Source organism: Parambassis ranga, chromosome 13 (assembly GCF_900634625.1).
Source record: "Parambassis ranga chromosome 13, fParRan2.1, whole genome shotgun sequence".
NCBI classification, from domain to species: Eukaryota; Metazoa; Chordata; class Actinopteri; family Ambassidae; genus Parambassis; species Parambassis ranga.
Window position 1 is genome coordinate 7,969,588 of NC_041033.1, and position 27,676 is coordinate 7,997,263.

At 42.9% G+C, this 27,676-nt stretch overlaps 1 protein-coding gene across 12 annotated transcripts in view; it reads left to right on the forward strand.

Annotated features, from left to right (window-relative positions):
- Positions 1-27,676, forward strand: part of mecom (MDS1 and EVI1 complex locus) — a 117,269-nt gene that overhangs the window by 30,599 nt on the left and 58,994 nt on the right. For all 12 annotated transcript variants that reach the window (XM_028418905.1, XM_028418908.1, XM_028418904.1 and 9 more), the window contains exon 2: positions 6,720-7,066. In XM_028418905.1, the coding sequence (XP_028274706.1) occupies positions 6,720-7,066 (347 nt within the window). The remainder of the gene's footprint in view (positions 1-6,719; positions 7,067-27,676) is intronic.

The window sequence follows — 27,676 nt, forward strand, 5'->3', positions numbered from 1 at the left end:
AAGTCGAGAGAAATAAATGGTCAAAAAACTGCATGTGTAAGTTAAAGTTGGACATTTGCAGGTAATATGAGGTGTCCTGTGTGATCCAATCCCTGACCAAACAAATAGTATGTGTTTTTGTGTGTGATACCAGTATGTGTCGACACTAGATTTCCAGGTTATAGCTGAAGCAAATCTACAGCTAATGTGCCGTATCTTGAAATCTGTGTTGCCAAAAATTGTCTTTGATGGAAATTTTTCTGTCAGGAGGGCAGCCAACGGCATAATGCTTTCAGTGCCCACCAGGCCTTTCTTTTCTCCAGTGTTTGTATAGGACACAATGCAAACATATAGGAGACACTATGGCTTCATGCATTTGGTCTCAATCAGGCATGCCTGGTTGTTCTTGTCAAACACTTGTATGTATCCAACTTTCTTTATACAGCTTGTGCTTTTTATATTCAGTGTAGTCGGCCTGTATTTGCCTACAAATTTGCCCAGCTTTAACTGACTGATGGTCTTCTCACCGCAGGACCCGAGCTCCCATCTGCAGTGCAGATCAGCCCCCTTTGATAAGAACTACCATCCTCAGGCCTACATAAATATTTTATCAAGTATAATGGAAATTGTCAAATCAATCTAATTGTGTAATGCATTACGAAGACATCAAACTCAAACAAAGCACATATGCTATCATTTCTTTTAACGACTGGGCCAGACTGGGCCTGGTTGCGCGTGGCGGTTTGGTACCCAGGGGGCCTTCCACAGGGCTGGGGTGGCTGGCAGCAACCACTCTGGATATACGTCTCTCCCTCTCTCTCTCGCTCTCTCTCTGCTCTGCCTAGACCTGCCTCTCTCACATTTCATCAAAGGAATCAATTTCTCAAATGTGCACAACTGTGAGCCATAATTATATTAGGGCCCAATGGCAGTTAGCCATGACATGAAAGCAAAAGAGGGAGAGAGGGAAAGAGGTGGAGAAGGAATGCTCATTGATGCATGTTTGCTTTGACATGCATGTTATTGTAAAGAATATATATTTTAGGATAAACATTATATTTCTTTCCTCACAGGGTCAGTCTGATGAATGTCAAATTATTTCCCATACTGGGAGATATTGCTGATGTTGCCATCTTAAAAAAAAAAGATAGAAGAAGAGATGGGGAAAAAAAAGATACATGACAAGAGCGGACAAATCAGAAGCTGTGACATGTTGGGAATAATGACCTTTGTCAACACATTCTCACATGTCACTTAAGCTAAATCAATACTTTGAAAAGCATTCATATTTGCATACTTATATTACTGACTGTCAAGTATGCTTCCAGGAAGAAATTAGGATTATTGAGAGGTGCAAATTTGAACACTTATGCGTTGAAGATTGCTGCATGTGTGTGAGAGTCAATGTCTGCCCTATGTTCAAATCATTAAGTACATGCAGGATTCTTCTGAGGAAGTGCCCTTAGTTTATTTACTTTTGAAGTGGATTTAGTTATTCAATTCCATATAAACACTTATTTGTCTAAAAAGCATGATCACATCTTTCTCCTCTAACTCCCTGTTGGTCCTCACCTCTCCTCACCCTCTTTCCATTTTCTGCTACTGTTTCCTCTCATCTTCTTTATCCTTGGGTCAGTGTGTGATCCAAAGGGCCCTCCCAGCTCCACGCGCTGGCTGATGTATGGCTTGTGGAAACAATGTGAGTGCCGGCTTGTTATTCTGTTTGCTTTACATTTGACAGGCTTGAATTAGCGTCCGACTGGGATCTTATCTCATTAGACCAAATGCGGGGCTAAACAATCATAAAAATCATTTGGCAACTGGCATCCCACTTAGCAACACCTGTCAACATACAGGCGGAAGATAAACTCCGCAAATTACAGTCAGGGCTGAGATTGAATCAGAGAGAGAGGCGAGAGCGAGCGAGAGAGATGTCCATATGCTCCATGTTGTTAGAGACTTAATGGTATGAAGTGCTGGGTTGATGTGGAGACTTCCTTGTTGATGATATTGATTGTGGTTTTAGGACTGTGTGTGTGCATGTATATGTGTTGCACATCCATCTTTGTGTTCATCAAGACTTCATTCATTAGCATTTCATTAAGAATAAATGTGGTTTGTTAATCCCCCCGTATTGATTAGCGCAATACATTTGTCTTTGATACAAATGTATCAGAAACAGAAGGATTTTTTTAGGACCTGCTCAAAGTGTGCCTACAATTGTATGAGAAGGTGCAACCTCTCCTCACTCTGACATACTTTATTTTTCTTGTTTTATGCAAACACACCTCCTCTCTCCTTCTCTCTATTACTCTCTCTTTCCCCGCGCTGTTTCATCCCCTCCTCACCCTGTCTAAACATACATCTTTATCAAGCGGTTGTTGTCAGACAACATTAGATAATTAATAGGCCATTTGTCAGGCCTGTGAGAAACATGTTAAAATCCCCGAGCAGCTCCCCAGATAAATCCTGCTGCGTACACAGAGTCCTTTGTTGTGTCAGCCTGCCATCGGAGCTGCAGATTTACCATTAAAGGACGCTCATTATTAATCACAACTAATGCTAATTAATTAGGTGTCTGCATGTGTGTGTGTGTGTATGCGCACAGAGGGACCAGCCCGAAGTTTCAGTTTGTTGCACGATGTTAATTGGTAACTGTGCCCAGGGCCCTTAATGGAGTCTTTTCCATTTGGAATGGGGAGTAGTTGACTAACACTGGGGTGAAAAAACAGACAAAGCTCTCATTAATTAAGACTCGGTTAAAGGCTCTGCTCTTGTTACTGTTGGGAGTGTTTGTGTATCTGTGTGTTTGTGTGTTAAACCTTTTTTTTGGTTTGCATTAGTATTTTTATTAGGACATTAATTTATTACCTGCAGCTAAATTTCTTTGCTGCAAACATTTCCCTTAATTGTTTAGTTTTATTGGGGTGTTTTCCATGCCCTCTTTAATACCAACAATATTGTCCAAATATCCAGTTTTCTACTTTTTTTCTTCTTGGTTGAATAAACAACTATTGAAGGATAAACTGTGGACAATTGTCTAAATCTGTGTGCTACCTACAGATTTGAATGTTTATGGTCTGTATCAGTCTGTTCCACAGTCACCCCAATGGACCCATGGACCAAAAGACTCCCCAAAAGCAGTGTTAAGGCCTCCATTAAGCACAAAGACAGAGTTAATTAGGAAGCTTATTGCCTCTCCCGAGGCCATGGGGCTCCAAACACTCCACTATGCACCCTGCTGAGGGAATGCAGACGCACACTGATGCACTGTAATTAACAGTACTTAGCAAATCAACAGCAAGTCATTTTCTGATTGGCAGCAGCTGTGAAAGCATTAAAATTAACCAAATGAAAGATGATTATTTTTTATTTTGTTTTGAATTCAGTCACAGTCGCGCAGGGTATATCTTCATTTTTCAGACAAAAGACGCAGTAGCCTACACAATAACAGCAACCAGGCTGCAGCCCCTTCAACCACTCTCACATTATTTTGAGAGTATTTTTTTCCACTAGTTACTTTTGTTGCGCAGTCATTCTTTCTTGTTTTCATGGTTTGCCGAGTATATAGATAGACAGCAAAGGAATGATGAAGAGTGCAGCTTCAGAATTGAGATGATGACTAATGGAGGGGATCATGTGTGATTATGTTTGACCTGTAAAACAAGGGTAAGCCTCCTGTCCCATTTATCTGTTATCACATGCAACAAATGATGTCTATAGATAAGCAAGAGGGCCAGTCCTCAGAAGGTGAGGGGTTCTGTTCCATATTTCACTATCTTGGACTCCATCTGTCACTGATTAGGCACCTCTATCTGGCTATTTGAAGTGATCTGTGAATTTGCTTCAGGCTAAGTCAATGAATAATGGTACAATTTACAGAGTTATAGCCTGTCCAGCATTATATACTGTAAGCACAAATACAGGATGGACTCAGATACAGTGTATTTTCTCTCTTTCCACAAATGCATTTCTAATTATTAACTTCCATGAATTCATTAATGATGAGGATGACTTATAAAAATTGCATTTATGACTTCATTGACTATATGAAATCATTTGTAACAAGCAGGTTAAGCTAATTAAATGAGCCATTTTGACAGTTATAGGAATGAGTAAAATGGATTGATGTAGCAGGAGAGACACAAGTGTTATAAGACAAAGAAAGAGCAAGAAAAAAACATGAGGGAGGAGGGGTTGCCCATGTCCACAGGTAGGTTATTCTCTCTGTAAACATATGTATCCATTTGTCCCGTGGGTGCGTCCCCTTGGCGTCCCGTCAGCAGTGGCTGGGTCACACCTCCATTAGGGGCTTTGTCACAGTGATTAATAGCTCTTTCTATCATCTTTAATTCACTCCCTGATGATGGCGGCCCTGTTCGCTGCTCGGGGTAATCATGTGATGTATGAGTCCGCCCAACACCTTGTGGCAGAGGTGAAAATCATTCCACCCATGCAGATAGCAGCCCTGGGAACAAATGTTTTTCCTCTTAATAAAAATTAATGAATTTGGCGTCAAGCGCAAGCATTTGAATACATGATATATAAGCGTTGGTGTATGCCTTCTGTGTTTATGCAAAGTGTCATGATATATTTTCGTGCGTTAATGGCTGATTTTGATGGGGAGATAATATTGTTTTCCTTACTGTTTTGCACTCAATCTTTTGTGTTGTCTTTTGGAAACATCAACATCAAAGCTTTTTTTTCTGCACTGATTTTTTTTCTCTATCGTCTGCTACCATCTCTGTCATTAATACACTTGAAGTGAGGATGTTGCACCCAGCTGGAGTTTCCCTGTACTTTATCAAGCATTCCTTTGGAGCTCCTTTTTTCTTTGATAAAGGGCGTCAACTTGCAATGATGAAGTAATGTCCATTACAGAACAAACAAACAGGATTTACATAGGCAAACACACACACACACACACACACACATGCTGCACTGTACATACTGGTCTGATCATCTGTATGCAGTGTTCCTCCCATCCCCACACGTCTAAGCAGAGTCACGGTCTTTGACTTATCAATCATCTGCACATGAAACCACAATTTTTTAAACTCTGAGCATAGCATATTTGTTTTCGGCCAACGTTTACCTTACAGAAACATATATGTTTATGAGCTGAAATGCTCTCATTGAGTCCATTGGACCGGGAGAATTTCTGGCCTAAATCAAATATAAACTTGGAGACCAGCATGAGAGGGGAAATGTCAGAGGAGAAACAGCAATGGAGGGATACAGTTACCTTTAAAAGCTCTTGTCCCTCTACCATATGGCAAACTTCACATGTGGGCCTGTAACCACGTTACACAGTCTCTGTGCTAAAAATCATTACGTTGACTCCCGGAGCCACATCGGGTTTCATGCCCGACCCAGCTCGGTAGGGTCTTTAAAAAAGACTTAGCTTTTGCACACGCTGGGCCCACACAGTGTGTATGTCAAACACAATAGATGCACAGACACCATGCACAGAAATGCTTAAGTTGTAGATATGTTTCAACGCACACACACACTGCATGCTGCAAAGCTAGAAAATATATCTGTAAGAGACAGCTGATTCAGCACCGTGTGTTCATGCATAGATTTTTGTCCTTATAGCAAACACACATTTTGACAGGAATTATGATTCTTACTGACAGAGGAAAACAGGTTAGGGTTTCATTTGCATTTCTTTCCACAGACATTGTGCGTCAGCCTTGCCAAAGTGTAAGTTAAATATATTATTATAAAGATATGTGCACTTGGTTTTTGTTGTGCTTAAGTAATGTGGGGACAAACAAACAAAAACATCAGTGAAATCTCTGCCCACCTGTGACCAATCACAATGACCCGTTTAGTCAATCAGTAGTGCAGTTAGTTCATGGCCACTGAACAAGGAGTGTGTGTGTGTGTGTGTATCCATGTGGATCAAAGGTTCCGTAGCGGACACAGCGCAGAGGTAACGGTGTCACACAGGAAGCCCTTCAGGAATGTTCCTCAGCCCAGAGATGGGCTGTGAGCCTCATTAGCAGAGAGCCCTCTCCCCGTGACCTGTCAGCCTGTGTTAGGCACAGCCCACCACCGAGCGCCAGCTTCCTGTGGATCATTTCCGGCTTTTAGTGTCTGTCTCCCTCACCGTGCGACACCTGGCTGGCATTTTCTTGCGCTAGCTGACTTTTTTGTTCAATCTGGAGGCCTATCTCGCTGTTTGGTAGCCACTGTGATTGAATGTGATTTAACTAAGACTCCTCAGCAGTGCTAATTTATTCCACAACACACTGTCTCAACACTGTGAATGATTCAATCACTCCACCAGCCACGCGTGCTCCTGTGAAGAAGCCCGGTGTGGGTTCAAGGGTCATACATCTATATCCTGTTTCACTCTATTCACAATTAACCCCAATGTGTTTCCCTCTGTTTTCAATGTACAGTTGAGAAATGGTTCAGGAAGAGGAAATATAAAACAGTCAGAGTAGTACAATGCTGAGTTGATCCTGCTTTCTCACCTTGGCATCTGGTCAGCCATATGGCAAATACACTCATTGCTATTGCTATAATGACTAAAAAACTCAGAAATGTGACTACTGATTGGCAAAGTACAGTGGGCTCCATTCACTTGCTGTTTTAAACTTGACTGTCTCTCATCTGCTTTTCTGTTTGTTTGTTTGTTTGTTTGTTTTACCAAACCGGTTGCTATTCTGTTGTAATCCACACATCAATGGACATTGCCCTCACGTAGAGACTCTTTCTTTCTGTCCCAGGTGATGGCGATGACGACTTTGCTCTTTACCCATCCGACATCTTAGATGATGTATGTGGCTCTGATGGGGATCCCACACCTTCCTTGGCCCTGCCAGAGGAGCCAGCGTCCCCTCCTCTCTCCGAAGATGAGTCTTCACCCCAGGACGACTTGTCGTTTCAACACCCGAACATCTTTTTACCCCAAGAAGATTTGAACATTCCCCTGGACTTTGAGCTGCGAGGCTCAGCGGTTCCAGGTGGAGGTCTGGGCATCTGGAGCCGTCGGAGGGTGAACATGGGAGAGCGCTTTGGGCCATATGAAGGAGAGCACAGGCCTTATCTCCAAGATCCCACTCAAGGCTGGGAGGTAGGAACCCTGTTTTTGGGCATTATATCAGTAGAAGTGTTTAATTTAAGGCAGCTTGAGGTACATAACAACAGTGGTTTTCACATTGAAACATAACTGAGGTCATATCTGTGCATATCCTTAAAGTGTTCCAAAAGTATTGCTTTGCAGTATGTTCACACAAACTTTGACAGAATGCTTCCTTTTGTAACCACAGAATATTGGAATTGACCTTGCACTATATTCGTCAATGCTCCTGAGATATTTCAATCAATTAGGTTAAAGAAATTTGCTCTGCTTGTTACAGGTTAGTATAAACATGACAAAATTGCACTTACAAATGTGTTCCTCCAACAGCAGTAGCTCACATTTTCACTGGGGGGGGGGGCTAATTTACACTGTGGCATTCACATAAGTTCTCTCTCTTTTTTTCCTATTTCCTCCCATGTCGTCATATTCACATTTAGCCCAGTGACCACAAGACTGTTGTTGCCCAGTGATGTAATGTTAGCTCAGTGCAACTGAAAGAAAGTGAGTCGGGTCTTGGCTCTTAACTCAATTAAAATAAAAAGCCATAAATCCCTTCTTCATCCCAGTTAGGGACCCACTGCGACCATTGGCAAATCACATATTGGTCAGTAGGCACAAAAAAATCGAAGACAGGGTCACAGGACAAGGTCAAAGGTTAGATGTGGTCTCTGTCAGTGTCAGGCTAGTTGGGTTTTATGGAGCAGGACGAAGGGGCTGGCAGAGTATCAACCTCATTTAGTTTCTCAGAATAGATCCTCTCTAATTTGGACGTGAGGATTTAGCCCTTCACATTCAGGTCTTTGTCCTTTTGTAGACCAGAGCCAAGCTCATTAAGAGTAGCTGACCGTGCAGTTCATAAAGTAAGAAGTCACAGGTTTGAATAAAATGACAATTCAATAAAAATAGTCTTGCTCTTTTTAGTCAATGCTACTTTTTATAGCCATTGGAGAACATGTTGGTAAAGTATCAACGTTCATATAAATAGTTTGGAGTTTAGAGTGGGGCTCATTAGGATCGTATCATACAGCATTACTCTAACCCATCAGTTCAGCGGTTTTGGCTTTAACAAAACCAAATAAATTTCTTTTTTTTCCCCTTTTACTCATTTCTGAACTACATTTCTCCAGGAAGCAACTTCTCCCTCTTTATCAACCGCAGAGTGCGATGCAATATATAAATGCCTGTTAAATGGAAGTGAGGAAAAACTCTTTCATTTTAGCCCATTTTCATAACACAGATTTTTAATAAAAAGTCTCTGTCTCTCCTCAGAGATTTACAGCTGGTTGAACAAGCTCTCTGAGTTATTCTTTTTCCCAGGGAAGGAAATAAAGGAAAAAGAGGTTTCATGAATTTTAATCTGGTGGTAATTTATGGGGAGCTTGAATAATAATATGTATTTAAAAAGCTGAGGAAGGGTATGAGTCTGTGTGTGTGTGTGTCTGAGGGCATGTGGCGTGGGTGGGGGGGGTTGAGGGGAAAGATGGGATCCTGGCGAGGCAGCACTGTATCACAATGTTTAATTACCGTCCTGACAGCGAGCCATAACTCTTTCCATTAAGTAAATAAGTTGTAAAGAATTTATGATGAAATGCCACATTATTCAGAATGGATATTCAGTGATGACATCCCTCTGCATTAAATATGGTAAACGCCATTAAGCCCTACTGACCCTCCCCCCCCTCTCTTCTCTCCAGTGCCCACACGTTTACCATCCCTTGGCCATTGCTCAACCCGCACCCCCCTCCCTCCTCCTCTCCTGCCTGCAAACCGTCAATATGCCAATAACCCTGCGCAGGGTCTGTAAAAATAAAATTGATTTGGTAAATGTGAGTTAAGATAGATATGTTTGCTTTCATCATCAATTCTGTGCGGCGCGGCAAGGTGATGTCACCGACCGGGGAGCGATAAAGTGGCGCTCCCATCTGGAGCTTTTGATGTAGGGCCCTGAGCGGCCCAGGCCAGTGGTGACAGACTGGGGGAAGTTTGTCACTAGGGAGGCCACCACTCTTCAGCACCATCACCATAAATTTGGGAGCTTTATTCATAAAGGGGAAGATTGAGTTATGGCATCCTTGATGCTTTATGAATACAGGAATGGTGACTTATGGGAAAGATAGCTTCTGTAAATAAGAGGTAGAGAGGCTGCAGTGAGGGCTCTGTCAGCCTCACCTACACGGTTGTATGCAGAACTAAAGTGCTGACTGCACCAGTGCTCACTGCATCTTGTGTGTGTGTGTTTGTGAGCTCAGATAAATATAAATGTGATTGATTTTGAGAAATATTAGTAAGTAGGGGAATCAAACTTATTCAGACTTGCTTGAGTTGAACCCTTTGTTTGAAGCAGCTTGAATTTACTCAAGTATTCATCAAAAGCTTGTTTAAACAAATGAACTGGGAGCCACTGATCACCTGTGGTGTTGCCTCAACTTTCCAGTAGAACATAGATTAATAGCCTTTTGGGAAGCATGGTAGAGCTATGAGCGGAAGTGTCAGGAGGTCAAACTAGTTTTCTAAGAAAGTGATTTCATGTAAATGTATGTTTGAGATTTGTGGCACTCTCAGAAGAGTGTATTTAAGGAGACAAACAGGAGAAAGAATGCTCAAACCTACAGAGGTGAAAATATTCAGGTGTGATTTGCTGCTCTGGATACCCACACTTACAAAGCCCTGAATCAATGCTATTCATGTTTTTGTGGCACTGTTATTATAAGACCAATGAGCGCTGACTGTCACCTCCAAAGAACACTTTTTGTGACAGACTAAGACTAGGGATTCAACTATCAAAATGTATTTCAATTCTAATTGCTACAACAATACAGTATATATTTTTTTAAATATCCGTGTTGGTAACAGCAAATAAAATATTAGAGGCTTAAGTTTAGCATTTAGTTTGAAAATAAAAAGGAAAAACAAACATGAACTGCAGAATATTCCATCTTTTTTTTCACATGTCAGAATAAGGATGAGGTGACCTGCACTTGCACAGTATTTGCATGTGTTTCTCTGTGGCCTCCTTGAAAATACTCTTAACGCCTGGATGCCCACCAGTCCATATTCTGCTGTCTCTCTCTCTGAGTCGTTAGGCACATTGAAATTCAAACTCCATTTGTGTCTGTCCTCCTCCCAGCAGCAGCAACAATAAGACAGAGAGTTTGAGTCCGGGAGAGAGTTATCCGGTACTCAATGAGCCTTTGGGCTCACCCAAACTTGCAGCCCCACGGGATTATGGGTCCTGGGCTTAGAAAGCTGGGTGCCTCCTGCTGTAGGAGCGATGGGCGGAGCAGGTTAGGGATACAAGAAGGGGGTAGGATGGTGAGTGGGGCGGGACAGGGGCGCTTAGGGGTCTTTGTGCACCTCTTGAGTGAGAACGGAGGTGGAGGTGGAGGCAATAGTGTTGGCGGTAGTGGCGGTGGGGAGGTGGTGAAAGAGATTAGCAGTGATGGTGAATGGGAGTAGAGGATTAGATGGCTGGGCAGGGCCTTTCCTGGCTCTGCCTGTCTACTCAACCTCCTCCTAGTCATGAGAGGATGGGAGGATGGAAGGAGGAGGAGAGGCAGATGCCTGACCAGGAGACCCATCCTTTCAATTATTGTCAGTTACAAACTCACCATAGAAAGATAAAAGATTTGTGGGTTTTTATAAAGTCTGGGATCATCAATTTTGCATTTTAGAATTATAATTTTAAATATGATAAAACAGCAGAGAAGCAAAGAAACAAAAATGAACATACAGTATTACAAATTCTTTAGACGTTTGTCTTGTGCTATTGCTTATACTATCTTCACAGTCAGTATGAACTCTAAGAAGGGTCAATCCTGGTATCAGTGAGTTTGTGTATTGCATGTGTGTCGACGTATGCCCTTGTGCGTGCATCTGTAAGACAGAGTGTGAGAGTGTAGATGGAGGGCGTTTCAAGAGGGCGTGTTTTTTGTGCACGGATAAGCCGCTGTCCTGAATGAATGCAGATGTCTCTGGCTGGCTGTCCGCCTGTCCCCCTGCACGCTGACGGCCTGTCACCTTTCTCTGTCACAGGGAGAAAGAGCCACTCTCAGTCCTGGCTAAAAGCCCCTTAATCCCACACCCCCCAACCCCAACCCTAGCCCCTGCAACATCCCATCTACTGTCAGCATAGATGGCCCTGCCCACAGCAGCGCTTAGAAAGGCAAGCACTAGGGATGAACCTCTCTGTCACTCACGCACTTTTTCAATGGACACACACATCTTCACATTTTCACACACACACTTGCTTATACATTTTAGAAAGTGAAAAAGTCTTGCATCTACAAAGACGATGTGAATGGTGGTCAGTGCTTTGTGTTGCACAGCGGCTGCATGATTGTGGGAACTTATGAGAGGAACTGGCCACTGAGACACTGTGATAATAATAGAAAAGGAGCAGTTCATAGCATGCACTTTGGATCTTACTGATGGAAACTCTGTGTGCGATACATGGTTGCGCTAAGGATTAGATAAGTGAGTGAAAAACTTGATTATGAGAATTAAGTCCTACTCTTAAAAATTCTAGGTCCTAAATGTATAGGTATTTTTTATGAATCAAAGACTAAACTTTTTTAATACAAATAAGTTTTTGCTACTATAAACATTTCTGTAATATCAACCATACCATATTTTCCCTGTCCAACAGTTGGTTTTTGGATGCATAAAAACATTTTCTTCAAATACTGAAATATTGATATATGAACTCAGTTAAATCAGTATTAATCTCAATTTAGCCATCTCACAAATATAAAATAAATACTGCCCCAAAAAACAAAACGACAGGTGGTGGAAATTTTAAAATGGGTTTGTTTTAACCCCAACTATGATTATTTTTATAAATCTAACCAAACGTTTCCATAATCGTATAATAATATAATAATGCCTAAAATCAACTGCAAACAACATAGTGAAAGAGACACACAATTGACTGGCTGAATTTAATTGGCACCAATCCTAGTTAGCAAACAAATTATACGTGTTGACCTGCTGAGCAGAAATGCCTGCAGCCATGTGTGTCAGTGTCTGTCTTTGTGCCTTGTGTTGTCTGTGAGAGAGATGAGCTTCTCGTCCAGTGTAACTCGAGCTTGATTGTCTTCGACGGGAGTGGTGCCCATTCAAAAACCCCAAAGACAAAACAAGCTGGGGGTCCATCTCCCTGCCTGTCAGTTAACTGGTAATCCCTTTCTTTGGGTTAATCTGTTGTTTGTTGGTGCTGGTTGAGACTAATGTGAGTCTGTTTGTGTGTGTATGTGTGAGAGTGTGTGTGTGTGGGGAGTTGTGTGTGGGTGTGGGGGGGGGTGTTGATGTTTTAATCTCATGTGAGAGGAGTTAGAGGGATGAGGCACATTCATAAAGAAATAATGTAAGACAGAGGGAAAGTGTGAGAGGATTCTCCTACATGAGTGCAGGGTCAGCCATATCCCCCACTTTGTCCAGAGTCTACTCTTCTCCTGCTATAGGGGATGGGATGGAAAAAAACTTTGCAGATTTCTTATTTCCCCCTCATTCCTTAGCACTGACCCCCACCTCTCCTTCTCCACCTTCTCCTCCTCACTCCCCCTTCCTCCTCCCTCTTTCTCTGTCTGAGTTCCCAGCAGGGAGGGGAAGCTAGGTTAACTAACTGAACAAAGTCAGAGTGAATTGCAGAAGGACAAAGGCGGGCGTGAGTGGGGGCTATGCCAGTCGGAAGGTGTAGCCAGCAGCACAATAACAGGTGAAGGAGGTTCCCGTCAGGGGGCCATCCAAACAGGGCCAAAGGTCACAGGCCTTATTAGATCTGAAGTGAATGGAAGAACTCATTTGATTGAAGGAGGAGGTCAAGAAAATGGGAGATGAGGAGGGAGGAGTCCACCTGTTTGAAAAGCTCAGGAGGTGGGCATGTTTCCCCCTCCATTATATCAGGATGGCGACAAAATTTGGTTAGCTAATGGCACATGGTGGGGTACAAAAAACACACATAACACAATCTAAGCTGAAAAAAAGGAGGCTGATCTGATCGGAAACACATGCAGGGCGAGCTCAATAACACAATGACACACGTCTAGACAGCCAAAGATATAATAGAATTATATGCAGGTGCATTGACTCATCGACAGGATATAAATGCTACTGCCTTGTAACACACATTTACATCATCTACATTCGAATGTTATAGCACTCTGAGACAGAACAAGGAAGCCTCAAAGTCACTGTCAAAGCCATTATCTTAAAAACATTTCTCTGTTATTAGAGGATTTACAGTGGAAAGTAAAAGGAGAAATGAGAGAAGAAAGAAGAGAGGCTAATGTGTATGAGTTTTCCCGGCATGAATTGATTTCATGAAAATTTAAGCTTTATGTCACCTTGAAGACATTTTTAAAGCTAGTCTGAGTAAAAAATGTCAACTTTTTCTTTTTCTAAGAATTTGTAAATGTAAAGAAAGTACCTAGTAACATAACATTAAAAAAAGAGTGTGAGGAATGCACAAGAGCCACTGACTCCACCCACATTTGGAGCAATCAAATCAAACACACCTCGTCAGCTGTCTACACAGATCTCTTGGGCAAAAAAAATTCTAAGAAGTGCTATTTTTCACTTAAGCGCAGAGGGGTCGGCACTGCATATTTGCAGTGCATGTGTGCTCACAGTTCTCTAAACCCTATAGATTTGCACACACTCACACACAAAATGTGCCCCCTGCACTCTGCACAGATAGAAGTGAAAAAGAGGGGACCCCTAAACAGCGTACAGGAAACAGAGGTGATGAATTCCGTGTGCGGGGCCACAGAACCAGGCTCATAGATACCTTATCTAGGGGGATTGATAGGGGAAGGGCCTTCCCTTAAAACACACCACTGATTGTTTCCAAATGTCTTCCCATTGGGGTGAGTTAGAGAGAGTGAGAGACAGCGACGCAGGGGCAGAGCTTGCCGGATTTTTATTGGTCCAGTCCGAGTGAAACAGAGAAGGAACAGCAACTTTGTCCTGGCTTCCCTGCCCCGAGTTGCTGCTAGTGCTTAACTACCAGTCAGATCACATTACGCAGGCAGTAAATCTAAGTACCGGTTAACGCAAATAATCAAGAGCTAATACTGCTCTACGAAACCACTTTCTCTCTGTCTGTGGTCAGAGCTGTGCAAACAGGCACAAGCCAAGGCGCTCTGTCCTCTTAGCCTCTGCCAGACTCTCTCTTACACTCTCTCACGGCTATTATAACCTAAACACAGTCACAATCTCCATATACGCATGTTTCCCTCGTGGAGTGCGCACCTCTGTGTGCAGCGTATGTTTAAAACTCTCCTCTGTCTCAGCACTGCAGTTCAAAGGGTAATGGGATGGTGCTGTCTGGTTTGAGAGCTTATTACTGGGTTAAGCGCTAAAAAAACGCAGGCTGAGTCATATTCAGCATGGTAACACCACACCTCTCTCCCAATTACTCCATATTGCTGCTGCAATTACAATAGAGCAGGTCCAAAACCAGAACTATGAGCTGCCAGGTCTTTCGAGAAGAGCGAAAGCAGAGGCCTGGGGTGGCAGTAATGAGGTCTTAACCCCGACTTTGCTCTATTATGTCATAATGCTTTAATTCGAGCCATATGATAGGCTGCTGTGCACTCCTGTGTTATTGGAAAGTCAATATTTGTGAGCTGGCCCTGTCTGTTCCCCTCAGATGTGGCCTGGGAGTAAGTGCAAAAAGCCCAAAATTGCTGAGGAGCAAATGATTGACAGGCGAGAAGGTTGCACAGGGATGTTATCATGATACACCGCTCGCTAACGCCAATTATTAACCAATAAAATAAATAAATATGTCACATTCAATCTGACTGATGGATACTTCAGTCTATACAGCACTTCTCACAGATGTAATGGCAGTCAATGCAAAGGTGATAAACCTTGCATCCCTTGAAATTACAAGTAATAACAGTATCATTACAGCAACATTACTGCACAGAATACCTCTGTGTCATTTCCAGTTCAGTTACATGTAACAATAAAGGGAACACAGGGTTGTCGGTTCGATCCCAGACCCTTCCACACATGTGTGATTGGGTAGTATCTGTTCACTCTACTGCATTAAATACATTTATCTACAATTAAAAAGATGTGGGTATACTACCTCCACAACAACATTAAAATTCTCTTCATGGATTATACTCTATTTTGTATTTTGTGCACTACATGACATCTGTGACCAGCCTTACTTCACTTTGCAATCAACAGCATTTTTCTGGCCTATACGTTTACACAGAGTCCCTGTTAGCAAACAGTGTACTTGTTAATAGTTTGCACGGTGTTTGAAGGTCACATATTAAATGAACGCGCCTCTCACTCTTAATGGGGTTAATTACTTCCGTAATAACCTAGGATCACATCTTAGTCAATAATTGTTTTCTAATTGCTTTCAGGTTGCATAATAATGATACAGTTCATCAGTTCCTGTCACTGTGTAATTACAGTAGGAGGTATTTAATTGTATTCAGAACAAACATTTATCAGTTTTTTTTAAATGATAATTAATATCAGATTTAATCTGTTAAACGCACTTTTGGTGAATCTGTGAAGAAATTATTGGGTAATCATAAGTACTAAACACATCCACTACTCTTCTGCATGTTCCCTCTGAAGTCTTAATACTCTTCTGTAGGCTACCCGTGCTGCAAATCAGACTGCATTTGTACTCTCTAGTCCATTGTTTACATACACAGTGACGCTGGGAATCGTTTTCAGACCAGCCTTGTTCATTTTTGTAAATTCATGTGTTTTGTATTACATTTTCTAAACTTTAGCATGGGATGGAGATTTGAGCTCTACTCATGGCAGTCACCCTTAAATCCGCAGATAAATGCAGCTCAGTCATGCAAACATGGTGGTCACCAGATTCTCCTACTGTGAGAGAATGGAAGAGCAGGAGTGACTGGGATGAAATGGGAACTTAAAACATGCTCATGCATAGCAACTGAGCGGGCAGTCGGTGAGAAGATAGGATAGGCAAAACTAGACAACTAGACAGGGTAAAAACAAGAGTGATAGATGAGGCAGAAGAGAAACAAAGACAGATAAAGGGGAGAGAAGAGTACAAGAGAGAGAAAATCAGTCAGAATGAATGAAAGAGAGAGGGAATGAGCTGAGGAGGTGGAGAGGGGAACTCGATGTCCTGTCCCTTGTACGTGCCGAAGGAGACAGATTTCCCAGTGGACTGTTCCCAAGTGTCCCCCTGCAGTCTGTAATAGGATTTTCCAGGCTACAGCAGGTAGTCTGTGAGGGGAACTTTGTTCATGGGAGCTCACAGATAAGGGTTAATGCAGCCCAAAGGTTCCTCCACTACACAGGGCGCTCTGGGAGTCTTTCTCTCCCTCCTCATCTGCCTTCATTGTCAGCACCAATCCGTCACAAAGGATTTCTTCCTGCAAAACTCAGTGGCCATTTCTGACATCTCCAACAAACTAATTGTTGTCTCCAACCCCTGGCAAACCCTGTGAAGTCCTAACGAGTTAGTGTCTTCTGCACAGATGAGAAAAAGTCTCACAGAATCAATTTCTAAGAGGAGAGGAGAGAGGAAAGGAGAGGAGATTATGCCAGGCCAGAGTCTGTCAGAGCAGTGCTTGTATCATCCATATTCTCGCATCCAATTGTTCACTTTCCCTGGGCTATTTTACACTTTCTCCCTCCCCTCCAAGTTATTTTATGACAGGCATTGTAATGTCTTTAGAGTTCTGGGAAGCATCTGATTGGGCCATACAGGGCTTCTCTCTGGCCTGAGTGACAGTGGGACCATTTCCAACTGCCACCCAGGACACAGAGCCATAAATCATCCTGCTGGCACAGAGTTCTACTTCCTGAACTGCTACCAGTTCCTGCAGGGGACAAAAAGGCCTTTGTGGGCTTTAGGCAGCAAAAACCTCTCTTCTTTTTGAGGTTTATGACCGATGCTGAGAAAGATTGTGAAGGGAAAAAAAAGTTTCCACACACACTCTTACTTTCTCTCTCATTAAGTAAGTTTAATGAGGCTATGACTAAGCTACTGCTATCTGAATGTAAACACCTGTTGAACAGCAAGTCTAGTTCAGATCAGCCACTGTTTGTTTGTATGCGTCACTACGGAAACCTCCTGCTGACATTACTTCACTAAGATAAAGTCGTCAGTGTTCGGTTTCTGCAGGAACCCAAGCTGGCGATTTCATCACTGCTAATATGAGGAATCAGACTGCCAGAGCTGTGGCAGCCCTCACCAAAGGTGGCCTCCCTCCCCAGCTTTACATTCCTCATTTCCACCAGTCTTCATCCTCCCTGTGTGTTTGGATGGCTCCACCTCACTGTCAGGCTGTGAGGGACGGCTGTTTTCCTTGTAGGCCAGATCAAGACAGGAGATTGGCCCCAGGGGGCCCGAGGATGTGAAGCTTCTGACACGTCCCGTAAATCTACGGTGTCCCATCTCCACTGCTCGATCTGCACACAGCAATGAGAACAGCAATGAGGCGTGAGGATGAACATTCCTCAGGCCGTTCTCACACACAAACCCCTGGGTTTTTGCTTGGAGAATAATACCTCGCTGCCCCTCTTTCCTGACTAGTGAGCTGTCCACCTCAGCAAAAAGACTGTCCCCCTCCTCCCCCAAACCCCCAACCCGCTATCCAGTGAAATAAGTGCCCCAGCCCCAACTTTTTAGCCATAAAAATTTTCACAAGAAGACTGCTTGCTTAGAGTATAGTCTTATGTTTGTGTTAAATGATGAATATGAAATGGTGTGTTATTCTAGTGTCTATGAGAAGCAGTTACAAACTGTCTATGTTGATATACTTAATTCCCATAATCCTCTGCCATGTCTGTCTCAGTCCAACAGCATGAAACTTGCAGAGCTCTCCAAACCCAAGGAGTCATACGCACCCTTTTACACACACATCTAGGCAACATATTACTCCCATGTGTGAAGCTGTGCTTGGGATGGTTATGTATTTTAAACATTCTTTTAAAGTAATTTAAAATCTCATTAAAAAATATTACAGTATGTAAATATTTTTGCCGGGCCTTTTTCTTGTTAAATGCTTGTGTTGTGTCACTAACTAACTAAGAGAGGCAGATTATGAAGTATACTGACCAACCAATAAGCAAACACCAGACATACTGGGCCCCAGCCAGTCCATGTGGTCCCTTTTCTCCTCACCCACCCAGCCATGTTAGCCACGTTAGCCAGATTTTTCACCCAAATGGAAATGCAGCCTGTCACTTCTACGCAGCCTCCAACCGCTCTGTCTGTCCAATCCGTCACAGCGCGCCAGCAGCCGCGCAAATAGGCCTGCCACTCTCACTGTCATCTGAGTAACGGATGTCCCATCGTTACCACAGGGTGGGACCAGGCAGCACTCAGGTCCACTTTCACTCCTCTTCCCCCCCTCCTCTTCCTCTCAATAGCCTCATCCTGGTGATGAGCGTGGTGGACCCCTCTATAAGTTAAGTATGAGTAGGCTGTGTGTGTGTGTGTGTGTGTGTGTGTGTGGAGGGAATTTTTGAGAACAGAGGCATGTGTATATTTTTCTCTGTGAAATGAATGCTTCCCCTGATCTCCCACCTCATGCTCCAATCTCCCATCAAGACTCAAAAGCAGAGGTATAATAGGAGCAAGGGTGGGATGAAATAAATTGTGTCCTGGACTGGTAACCTAACAGCCATCATAAATAATGTAGACCTATTTGAAGGGGAAGATGGGGCATTAGAAGCTATTTACACTGCAGGAGCCATGCTATCGATCAGCATGGGACGTCCCATAGATAAGAATGGGATGATGTCATGGTTATTTATGGTGATTCCTGATGGTAAGGCTACAAAAGGAATTTCGGGGCGACAGCATCATCAGTTTTTGGAGTGTGGGGAGGGGGGGTGTATGATGCATTCTGTCACCAATGGAACAATCACCAGGCTGGTTGAAGGGGGGGGTACACCCTCATATGCTTTTAACCATGATCCCACACATAAAGACATCGCACCTGCACACACAAACATACCACATGCATGCAAACACACAAGATTAATGCCACTGGTGTGATTGGGGTCTATAAAGAGTCGGAAGATTAGATAGCTCAGTACATCTCTGCCTCCCTGCCCCACATACGGCAGCATACATACTATAGACAATAAAACACCGGTTTTCCACTGGTGTGCTGTGAAGTGAGCCAAAGGCCATATTCAATATGAGGCTGAAACATTACCATGAAGGGATCACTGGTTAGGTCAGATGATTTCACGAGCCTTGGTTGTATTACATGAAAATTTAGGAAGTGTGAGACATGGAGTCTGGCTGAGGTGTGCCTTGGGGTTTTACTTGATGCCACATATACTATAGTGGTAACAGAAAGACATCTTAGAGAAGACACCTGAACTACAAATAAAGCTTTCAGTCATTTTTTTTTTACTAGGAGAAACAACCAACAACAGCACAAACACTCAGTAGTGTACATATTTGACAGTAGCCATGAAAGTCAAGGCAGTATGCAGGAGGCTTAAACTTGTAGGTATATGATGCATTAATTGGTTTGGTTGTTTGTGGCAGTATTTACTAACACAAAACATTATTAATCACCAGAATGGAGGTTTGTTAATTTTGGGAACACTATGTGTTTTGCACACATACATTATGTCAATACACACACATTTTGGTGGGCCATTATCTTTAAAAATGGTTAAATCTTGAGGGTACAACTACAGAAAGAGAGACTCCCAGTGCTAAGTGTGGTGGCGCAGTGGAAAGAGGAGAACAGGAGGGGAGCTAAAGCTGGCACGACTCCACAGTGTTTTCTGTCGCTGGCCCCTCGGAGCAGGAACATTATTGTGAATATTAGTTCAGAACTTCTGGCACCCATCCAGACATCGGCCTCTGCCTGTGTGTGTGTGTGTGTGTGTGTGTAGGGGGAGTTAGCAGCAGGGTTCGAACCCCTCATACACACACGCACCCAACACCCCCATCTCCTCAGCGCACTCAAGACTAGAAAGGCTTCACAACAACAAGATGTGTGGAGCCTAAAGTCCTGCCCAGCCCTGATAACAAGTCCCAGCTTTTTAAAAATAAGCAAACACATGTGGCTGTTTGATGTCCGCCTTATCTCTGCTAACTTTAAATTTTCAGAGAGTTTCTCCAGCGAGATCAAATTCAGTAATTAATCTGCAGCTTTCTTATGAAATATTATTGAGAAAAACTTTTGCACAAACTCAAAAGCTCGCAGCTGTGTCTGTGCACCATTGGAGTTTCCGGCTGGGCTTCTTTCATGCTGCTAATGAGAAAGTGGCAGAGAAGCCTGGAGAAGTCGCCTGAACTCCGTAAGGACTTGTTTTGCTCAGAAACCTCAAGTTGTGTGGTTATTCTTGGATGAACAGTGAGGAAGTATATGGTGATTTGTGTATTTGTCGTGAAATGAGTGTTATTCACAGTTGCCTTATTGCCTTTGGGGTCTGAGGTCCAGATCAGACGTAATCTCTAGTGAATACAAACAGATTTGTCATCAGTCTTCATTTTATTGGAAGGGAGAGGGAATGAAGTTTAATGAGGAAAATGTTGGAGCTGTAAAATGTTGGAGGACTGGAGGAATAATCATAATCAGGACAGTACTTCAGGAGTATAAAATCAATGATGCCACTGATTGTAGCCTGGCATGGATTTGAACCACAGCAGCACAAAGAGAGCAGAGTTTGTGACAGAGGAAAGAGAACCTCCTTTTTATGGGAGGAGGAGGAGAGTGCGTGGTCTATTCAAGAGGAATAAGGAGACACAATGCATCAGGGTCAAATCTGGGTCAGCAGAGTCCATGAACTGCCGGGTACAAGTGTTGGCAGGCAGCGGTAAGCCTGCAACAAACAGACAGGTGAGCTGTTAGCATTAGCCATTAGCGTTCAGACGAATTTGGTGCTAAAAGGTGCTCAGGTCAAAGGCACCAATATGCATTCCAGTCCTCAGCGACATGTATTTAACACACAGACTGTCTGTGTTTTTTGCTTGCAGTAACTTTTTTGGATGAAAACATTCCAATGTTTTGTTCAGGGCTTTTTAACAAAGCCTTCAGAGGTCGTGTATCTATAAGTATCACTTTGACCTCCGCACTCGTGACCCCTGAGCCAGACAAGACAACAAGTGAGCTACGTTACCAATGCTAACAATACCACTGGGTCAGCGAGGGGACAGATGGGGTATACATGCCTAATCTTGTACTGTATGTGTGCTCTTTATTCCATTCACCAAAGTGTCTTTCTTTTGCCCTCAGCATTGCTGCCAGTAACAGAATGGACATCATCCCTACTGCACTTTTACCCTTTAAATAACAGCCAGCCCCCTCACCATCAAACACTGCAGATGAGTCGTTTTGGCTCCCAGGTCTCTATCCCAGCTCGCCTTGGGGTGGAGGGAGATGAGGGAAGTCAGGGTTTTGTCTCTCACCCCTCCCTTTTGTTAGAGTACCCCCTGTAATAAATCTGGATCTGGTAAATAGCCCATGAATAAAGGGAGATTTTATCCTCAGTGGCACAGGGAAGATTTAGTGGGCAGAAGCAGCGTCGCCTCTCTTCTGAACAAGTACAAAGTGGTCACTCAGCGAGCCTTAAGAGGTATAAAAAGCCTGCGGTAGTTCATTAAATCTCCAGCATGAAGATGGGACTGCTGTGGCTGTGATTTACGGCAGTCAGGTGCTTATATCGGCGGTGGCATTCAGCCCCACCTCTCATTCTCCGTCTGCCCCCAATGAGGAAATAACTAAGCATGCTGTGCTATTTATTGGCAGGGACAGACAGAGAGAGAGAGATTTGGAGAATGGAAGTGTTTTTTCAGCTCTTGTTTCTTTTTGTCATACTCTGAATAGGAGTAAGAAATCATACCTGTGTCTTTCAAATCAGTTCCCAAGAATTTACTCCAAAGTCCTTATTGGCTGTCAGGGGGCAATGAGAAAAAGTAATTGGATCCTTTGCTGCTTTCAATGACTTTGTTTTAACATTATTGTCTTACACATAATTATTGGTACACATTGGTGGTATTTTTCTTTCATAAATGGCTAGCATTCAAAGCTCAGCAGCTTGTTGTATGTTGTCTTTGGCAATCTGTTGCGATTGGTTGAATTTGTTTGTAACACATGGTAATTTACACACTTTTCATCCAATCATTTTTTTGCTATTGGCCAACCACATATAGGTGCGCATATAAGTTAATTCAGTTGCCTTGAATATTCTCCTGCTGGGGATGTGCTTCATTTCTCATGCTTTGTCAGTTATGGTTTTAATACAATTGTGAAAAATCACATTGATGATCTTTTAGTGCATCCGGATCCCTGGTTTATGGACTTGACAGTTAATATTTTGCTAATAACCAGCTATTGAAAACATTTCCTGCCTTACTTATCACCATTATGATAATATATTGCTGAGCAGGTGATACACAGACAAATCTTTGCCTCCTGCTTTGACCTTGCTGTAATCATTTCACCTTATTATTTTGCAGATTAAATGTGTCTCACTCTTGTCACCTTGAGGCATTTATCACTCATCCACTCATGACCAGGGAACATTAAATATTTGTTTCCAGATTCTTCCACGCTCCTTGTCAGTGATAGGGCCTTCTCTGAGTCAGTGTTGTGTTTGTCCTGTTCAAACATTCATGCAACATATACCAAGGCAGGGCTGTTTAGATAGAACGTGCAGTGTGCATCATCACACTCTCAGACACAAAGACTTTTGATAATGCTGTCATGGAAATGAAAGATGTTTTGATGATGTTGTCTGCCAGCTGAAAAGTTTCCAGCTTTCTTGTAAAGTCGAGGTCATATTTAAGCTTTTTTGTGCTCTCCTAAAAAGTCATCTTATCATCTGAATAATAAAAATCCCTATCATAGTTTTCCTGACAGCATGTTTATTTCATTATAAATTAGTTTAAAGTGTACCCAGAAAACTCATTCCTGCATTTGAGTCAGAAGGTCATGTTCTCTTGAACAATCTGCAAAGCAAATCTCTTAATCTCCTCACTGAAGGACAGCATAAGGGCAGATAAATGCCATTTACCATGGGAGTATATTGCAGTATGACTCCCCAAATAGGATGATTTAGACTTTCCCCCTCTGTTTTTCCCCTTCCACCCTTTCCTCCTCTTTTTACCCTTCATCCACCTTTCTTTCTATCTGTGATGTTGGGATAAAGATGTAGGGCCTGATCAGTGGAAGCTGATGTCCTAATAGAGAAGTAATGAAAATAGATCTGCTGGCTGACGGGCTGTCTGCGTGTCCCCGCTTGCTATCGTGTTCAACCACTTATGAAAGACACAAGGGGAGAGTGTGATGTGCTCTGGCCCTTAGCACAAAGATAATATTCACTGTTTTATCCACCTCTGCCTGACAAATGACTGTCATTAATCAGAAGGTCCACCCAGTGTGTGCATGTGTGTGTGCGTATTGAGAATGTGTGTGCATAAGAAAAAATGGAGGATAGAGGTGAATACAGAGCATGTGCCTTTCTTGGTATTTGTACAAGGAAGAAATGCAAACACACACAGACACACACCTTAAAGATCTCACCATAGATAATGAAAAAAGGACCTTCACTTATTGGTTTAACGAGGTTGTTAGGTACACCTTCAATCTGTACCTGTGTTGCAATGTGAACTAAAAAAAAATGATGGAGAAAAAAAAACAGGGATGTTATTGGAAAAATAGGAATCAAGCTTTCAGAGAGCAGGATTTGGAGAAAGTGAAAGAGGGACAAGTGGGAGGGTAAATAACCGTGGAGGTTAACAGGCACAAAGGGCCGGTGTGAGGGCCAGTTGTTAGCCCTCTCAGTAGATGAGGTGGCAGAGAGAGCGAGAGAGCCCGAGGAGGGCCTTTGTGTGAATGAATGCGCCTCACCCTCCAATGTTATCATGATGGTGAGTCATTAATCACAATCCTGACAAAATACACAGTGACCAAGAATCACACACTTGGCAGCCAGGCGCGCACTTGCACACAGACAAGTCCACACATCATATACAAGGACGTATACAACTATTGTAAACCCGACGTATGTGTTTGTATTGCTCTAATTCACCTGCCCTGTTCAGAGACATACTTCACATCTCCCGTGGAGCACAGCAGTGATTGCCAAATAAAATCTAGTACAACCACAAGATGGAGTAAATACAAAGAGCAGCTAAAGGCCCAAACTGTAGCTTGAAGGAAATGTGCTCACTGTGATTTATAGACATCTTATTTTTTACCCAAAGCTGTCTTTATGCTACAGCCACAAACATCTCACCTATACAATGCAAGTACAAGCTACATAAAATGCTTTACTAAATCAAATTGCTGTAAGGGAGGTCTAAGTACCTTGCTATGATAGGACTTGGCAACTGAGAGCTGAGAGCTGTTGGCCTACAGAGCTGGTGTCCTACACAGAGACTCCACTCTCTGAGTTGGCTGTTGGCCCTGGTCCTTCCCTCTGGCCTCAGTTTGGCCTCGGTCTGGGCCTGCTTGTCCCCGGCCCTGCCAAACCTCTACCACATCCCCCAGGAGCATCACTGCATCTCTGATCTGCACCACTCTGTGCGTTTATGCCAAGTACACGCTCCAACTGCCCAACCAAATCCAGGCATGACCTGACAGGCACACTGCCCTAACTGTGAGCGGAGGCTAACCCCAAACACAACCTACCCCCTCCCGTGACCTTCTTTTCTTCCTACATTTTAAGGCTGATATATTTTTATTCACCTCTATCAGTTGCTGTTTTGTGACGTAGTTATAAACTTTCATTCCAAAGTCATTTGACACTGGCAGTCCTCACACGTGTGTTCATGCCAATAACAGAACAAATGACTTTATGTTGTGTTGTGTGTTGTCATAGTGAACTCTCCTACACTCCTCATTTACAACTCTCTCAGACTTTTTTTCTCTGAGTGTCCCAGTAAGTGAAGAGAGCTCTTTTCATTTGCTTGTATTCCAGCTGAAGCAAAGGTCCCACCTTTCCCATATTTTTTCCCTTCCTTTCTGACACAAACCTTCTTGCTTTAAATTAATCTGAGTTCATTACATTCTTTGGTTAGGTGTAATTAATTATTTCTCTTTGTTTATGATTCCGTTAACATTTTAGGATATTTTTAGATGTTGTATGTGAAAGACCTTTTGAGTAGTATCTTTTATACTTTGGTTGCATATCTAATAAGCTCCACTAACCACCACCATGACTCCAAAAGTCCCCCCCTCCTCCTTTTCCTCTCATAATGTGAGATCACAGAAGCAACAGTAAACCCAGAGTGGGTAAACCCCAGCTGGGATATGCCCACCAGAGAGCAGCCTGCTGCTGGAGCAGTGTGCCGCAGTAGCTAAGCTGTTGAGCATCAGGAGACCGCTAAGTTACTGTGGTCACTCACAGGAGGGATCCTAGTCTCTGCTTACAGCATATAGAGGAAGCATTTCACAAAGAAACTTACAGCATGATGCAGATTTAGTTAGTACCGGTCGTGATTTCTTCATTCTTTCTGTTTGCTGAGAACATTATTTGTCCCTCTTCACTGTTTGCGTGTCCATCCGCCAGACATTGTCCTGAGAAAAATGTGCACCCTCCACATATGAGAGCATTTAACAAGGCTGTAGCCGTCATGTTTAATAGTTCTGGTGATGATAATTGTGGGCTGCGTGATGGCTTGCTCGTTAAAGCCACTGCAGCAAGAGTGGATTTCAGGGCTGTAATTGCAGCTTGTTAGGATAATGCCAATCAGGAGCTTTGGCCCAGCTCAACACCCATGTGTACTGTATTCACAGGAGCTCCTTGAAGGCCTTCCTGCAGACCCTCTGTAGTACAGCAGCAGCAACATCTTCTATTAAACACAACCATACAGTAAAAGCATTTTATACAGCATGATGTTTTCATTTGATTCTGTCATGTGGGCTTCATAAGAGCCATTTTTTGAGGTTTATTTTAGTCATACTTTCACTTGATGTTTTTATTTCCCACTTGTTAGGGGATTCTCAGAATTTTGGTTTATTGACCCACTTAGCAAAATACCCAAATATATGTTAACTCTTAACCATTCAAAAAAGAGATTTAGTATATTTCTTATTTTTTTTTTGCTTATCATTTATAACCAAATAAAACACATATTATTTTGCACTGAGACAAAATGTGGTGACAGTCTGTGTTCTTAAATAACCTCAGCTCTAAAAAAAAAATTGATGAGAATTGCTTACTCATTTATTTTCAAATAAAAACTGTATGCCTGCTGGCATTGCTTCACCCAGTGTGTCATGTTTTAAGGCTTGATTCAGGGCCAGGTTGGAAGTGGAAGCTCTGATGTGGCGTCTGTCCCTGTGTGGGGGTGCGTATAGCGGCACATGGCTTGCGTATAATTTAGGATTTCTGGTGAGCTAAATAGCACTCTAGCTCAATAGCCATCAATATGGCCGCTTGTAAAATGTGTCTGAGACCAGTCGGAGGCTGGCTGGCTTGTTAGGTGCTGGGAATGTTTGAGGCAGGTGGTGGAGGGCCAAGGCCAGGGTCCATATGGATCTGATCACAGAACAGTAGTGGCAGCTTATGGGGTTTTGTTGCTTTATTCTAGCACATGGTGTCTCTCTAGTGCCTAAAGTCGGTAGCTCTGTTTTTCGTGTCTGGATACGTCTCCCTTTTCTGTTAAGTTGCATTGTGAGTGTGCGCACATCTGTCTTCCTGTTCTCTGTTTCCTCTCTCTCTCTCTGTTTTCATCTCATAATACTAATATTTCATTCTATTTACTTCCCCTTTTTTGCTTATACTAAGTCAAACTGTCATTTTATCACTATTGTTTGTGTTAGACCACTTTAATAGGTTGTTTGCAGACTTGAGTTTAATGTTTAGAAGAACATCTGCAGCTTCGCAGAGAAGCATCTAAAGCAAAGAATGAAATCGTCTTGCTTTCCAGACCGCCTGACTTTTAATCACAATGTCATGTTTTCAAATGAGCTAAATGAATCCCTTCTCCCCTCTTTGTCTCTAACCTCAAATATTTACTGTTGGCGTTGTCTGTTGGCGGCGGGCGAGGGAGCAGGCGGGTGGAGGGTTGGAGGAGCACAGAACTCTGCAGTGTGCCTTGGCCAGAGAGGCAGAATGTGGGCCCAGCTCAACCCAGCCCTGAGGGCCTGAGTGTGTAGCCGAGCTGCTTAATTGAGATCTCAACGTGACACTGAGTGCTTGTAAATTACAATGTGCTAGCCAGACAAGCTAGAGGAGCCTTGAACTCAGCAGCAGCCCCACAAACATATGGCATGTGTGTTTGTGATGCGTGTGTGCGTCCGTGTGTGCATCTCATTGCAGTAGTTGGCCGGTCGTACTTTTGTAAGTGTGAGCTTATGCATTTTCCTCTGTTCCTTGAAAAGTTACAAAAATATCTGTGCCAGCTTGAGTTATTGCAGTCATGTAAGACTTCCTACCTTCTTTCCGAAACCACCAATCCACTCTTTTTTCTGTTAAACTCCCCTCAGCCATGCCATCAAATCACCCCACCCACTTCTTCCCACTGCTCCTCCCCTTTAAGGCCTGTGTTAACACCCCCTAGATGATTTAAACAGCATGTCTTTGCAACTTTGTAATTAGCTAAGCCAGCTTGTATTACACGTTTAAAGTGCATATGAGTGTTTAATTTTTAAACTTATAGTG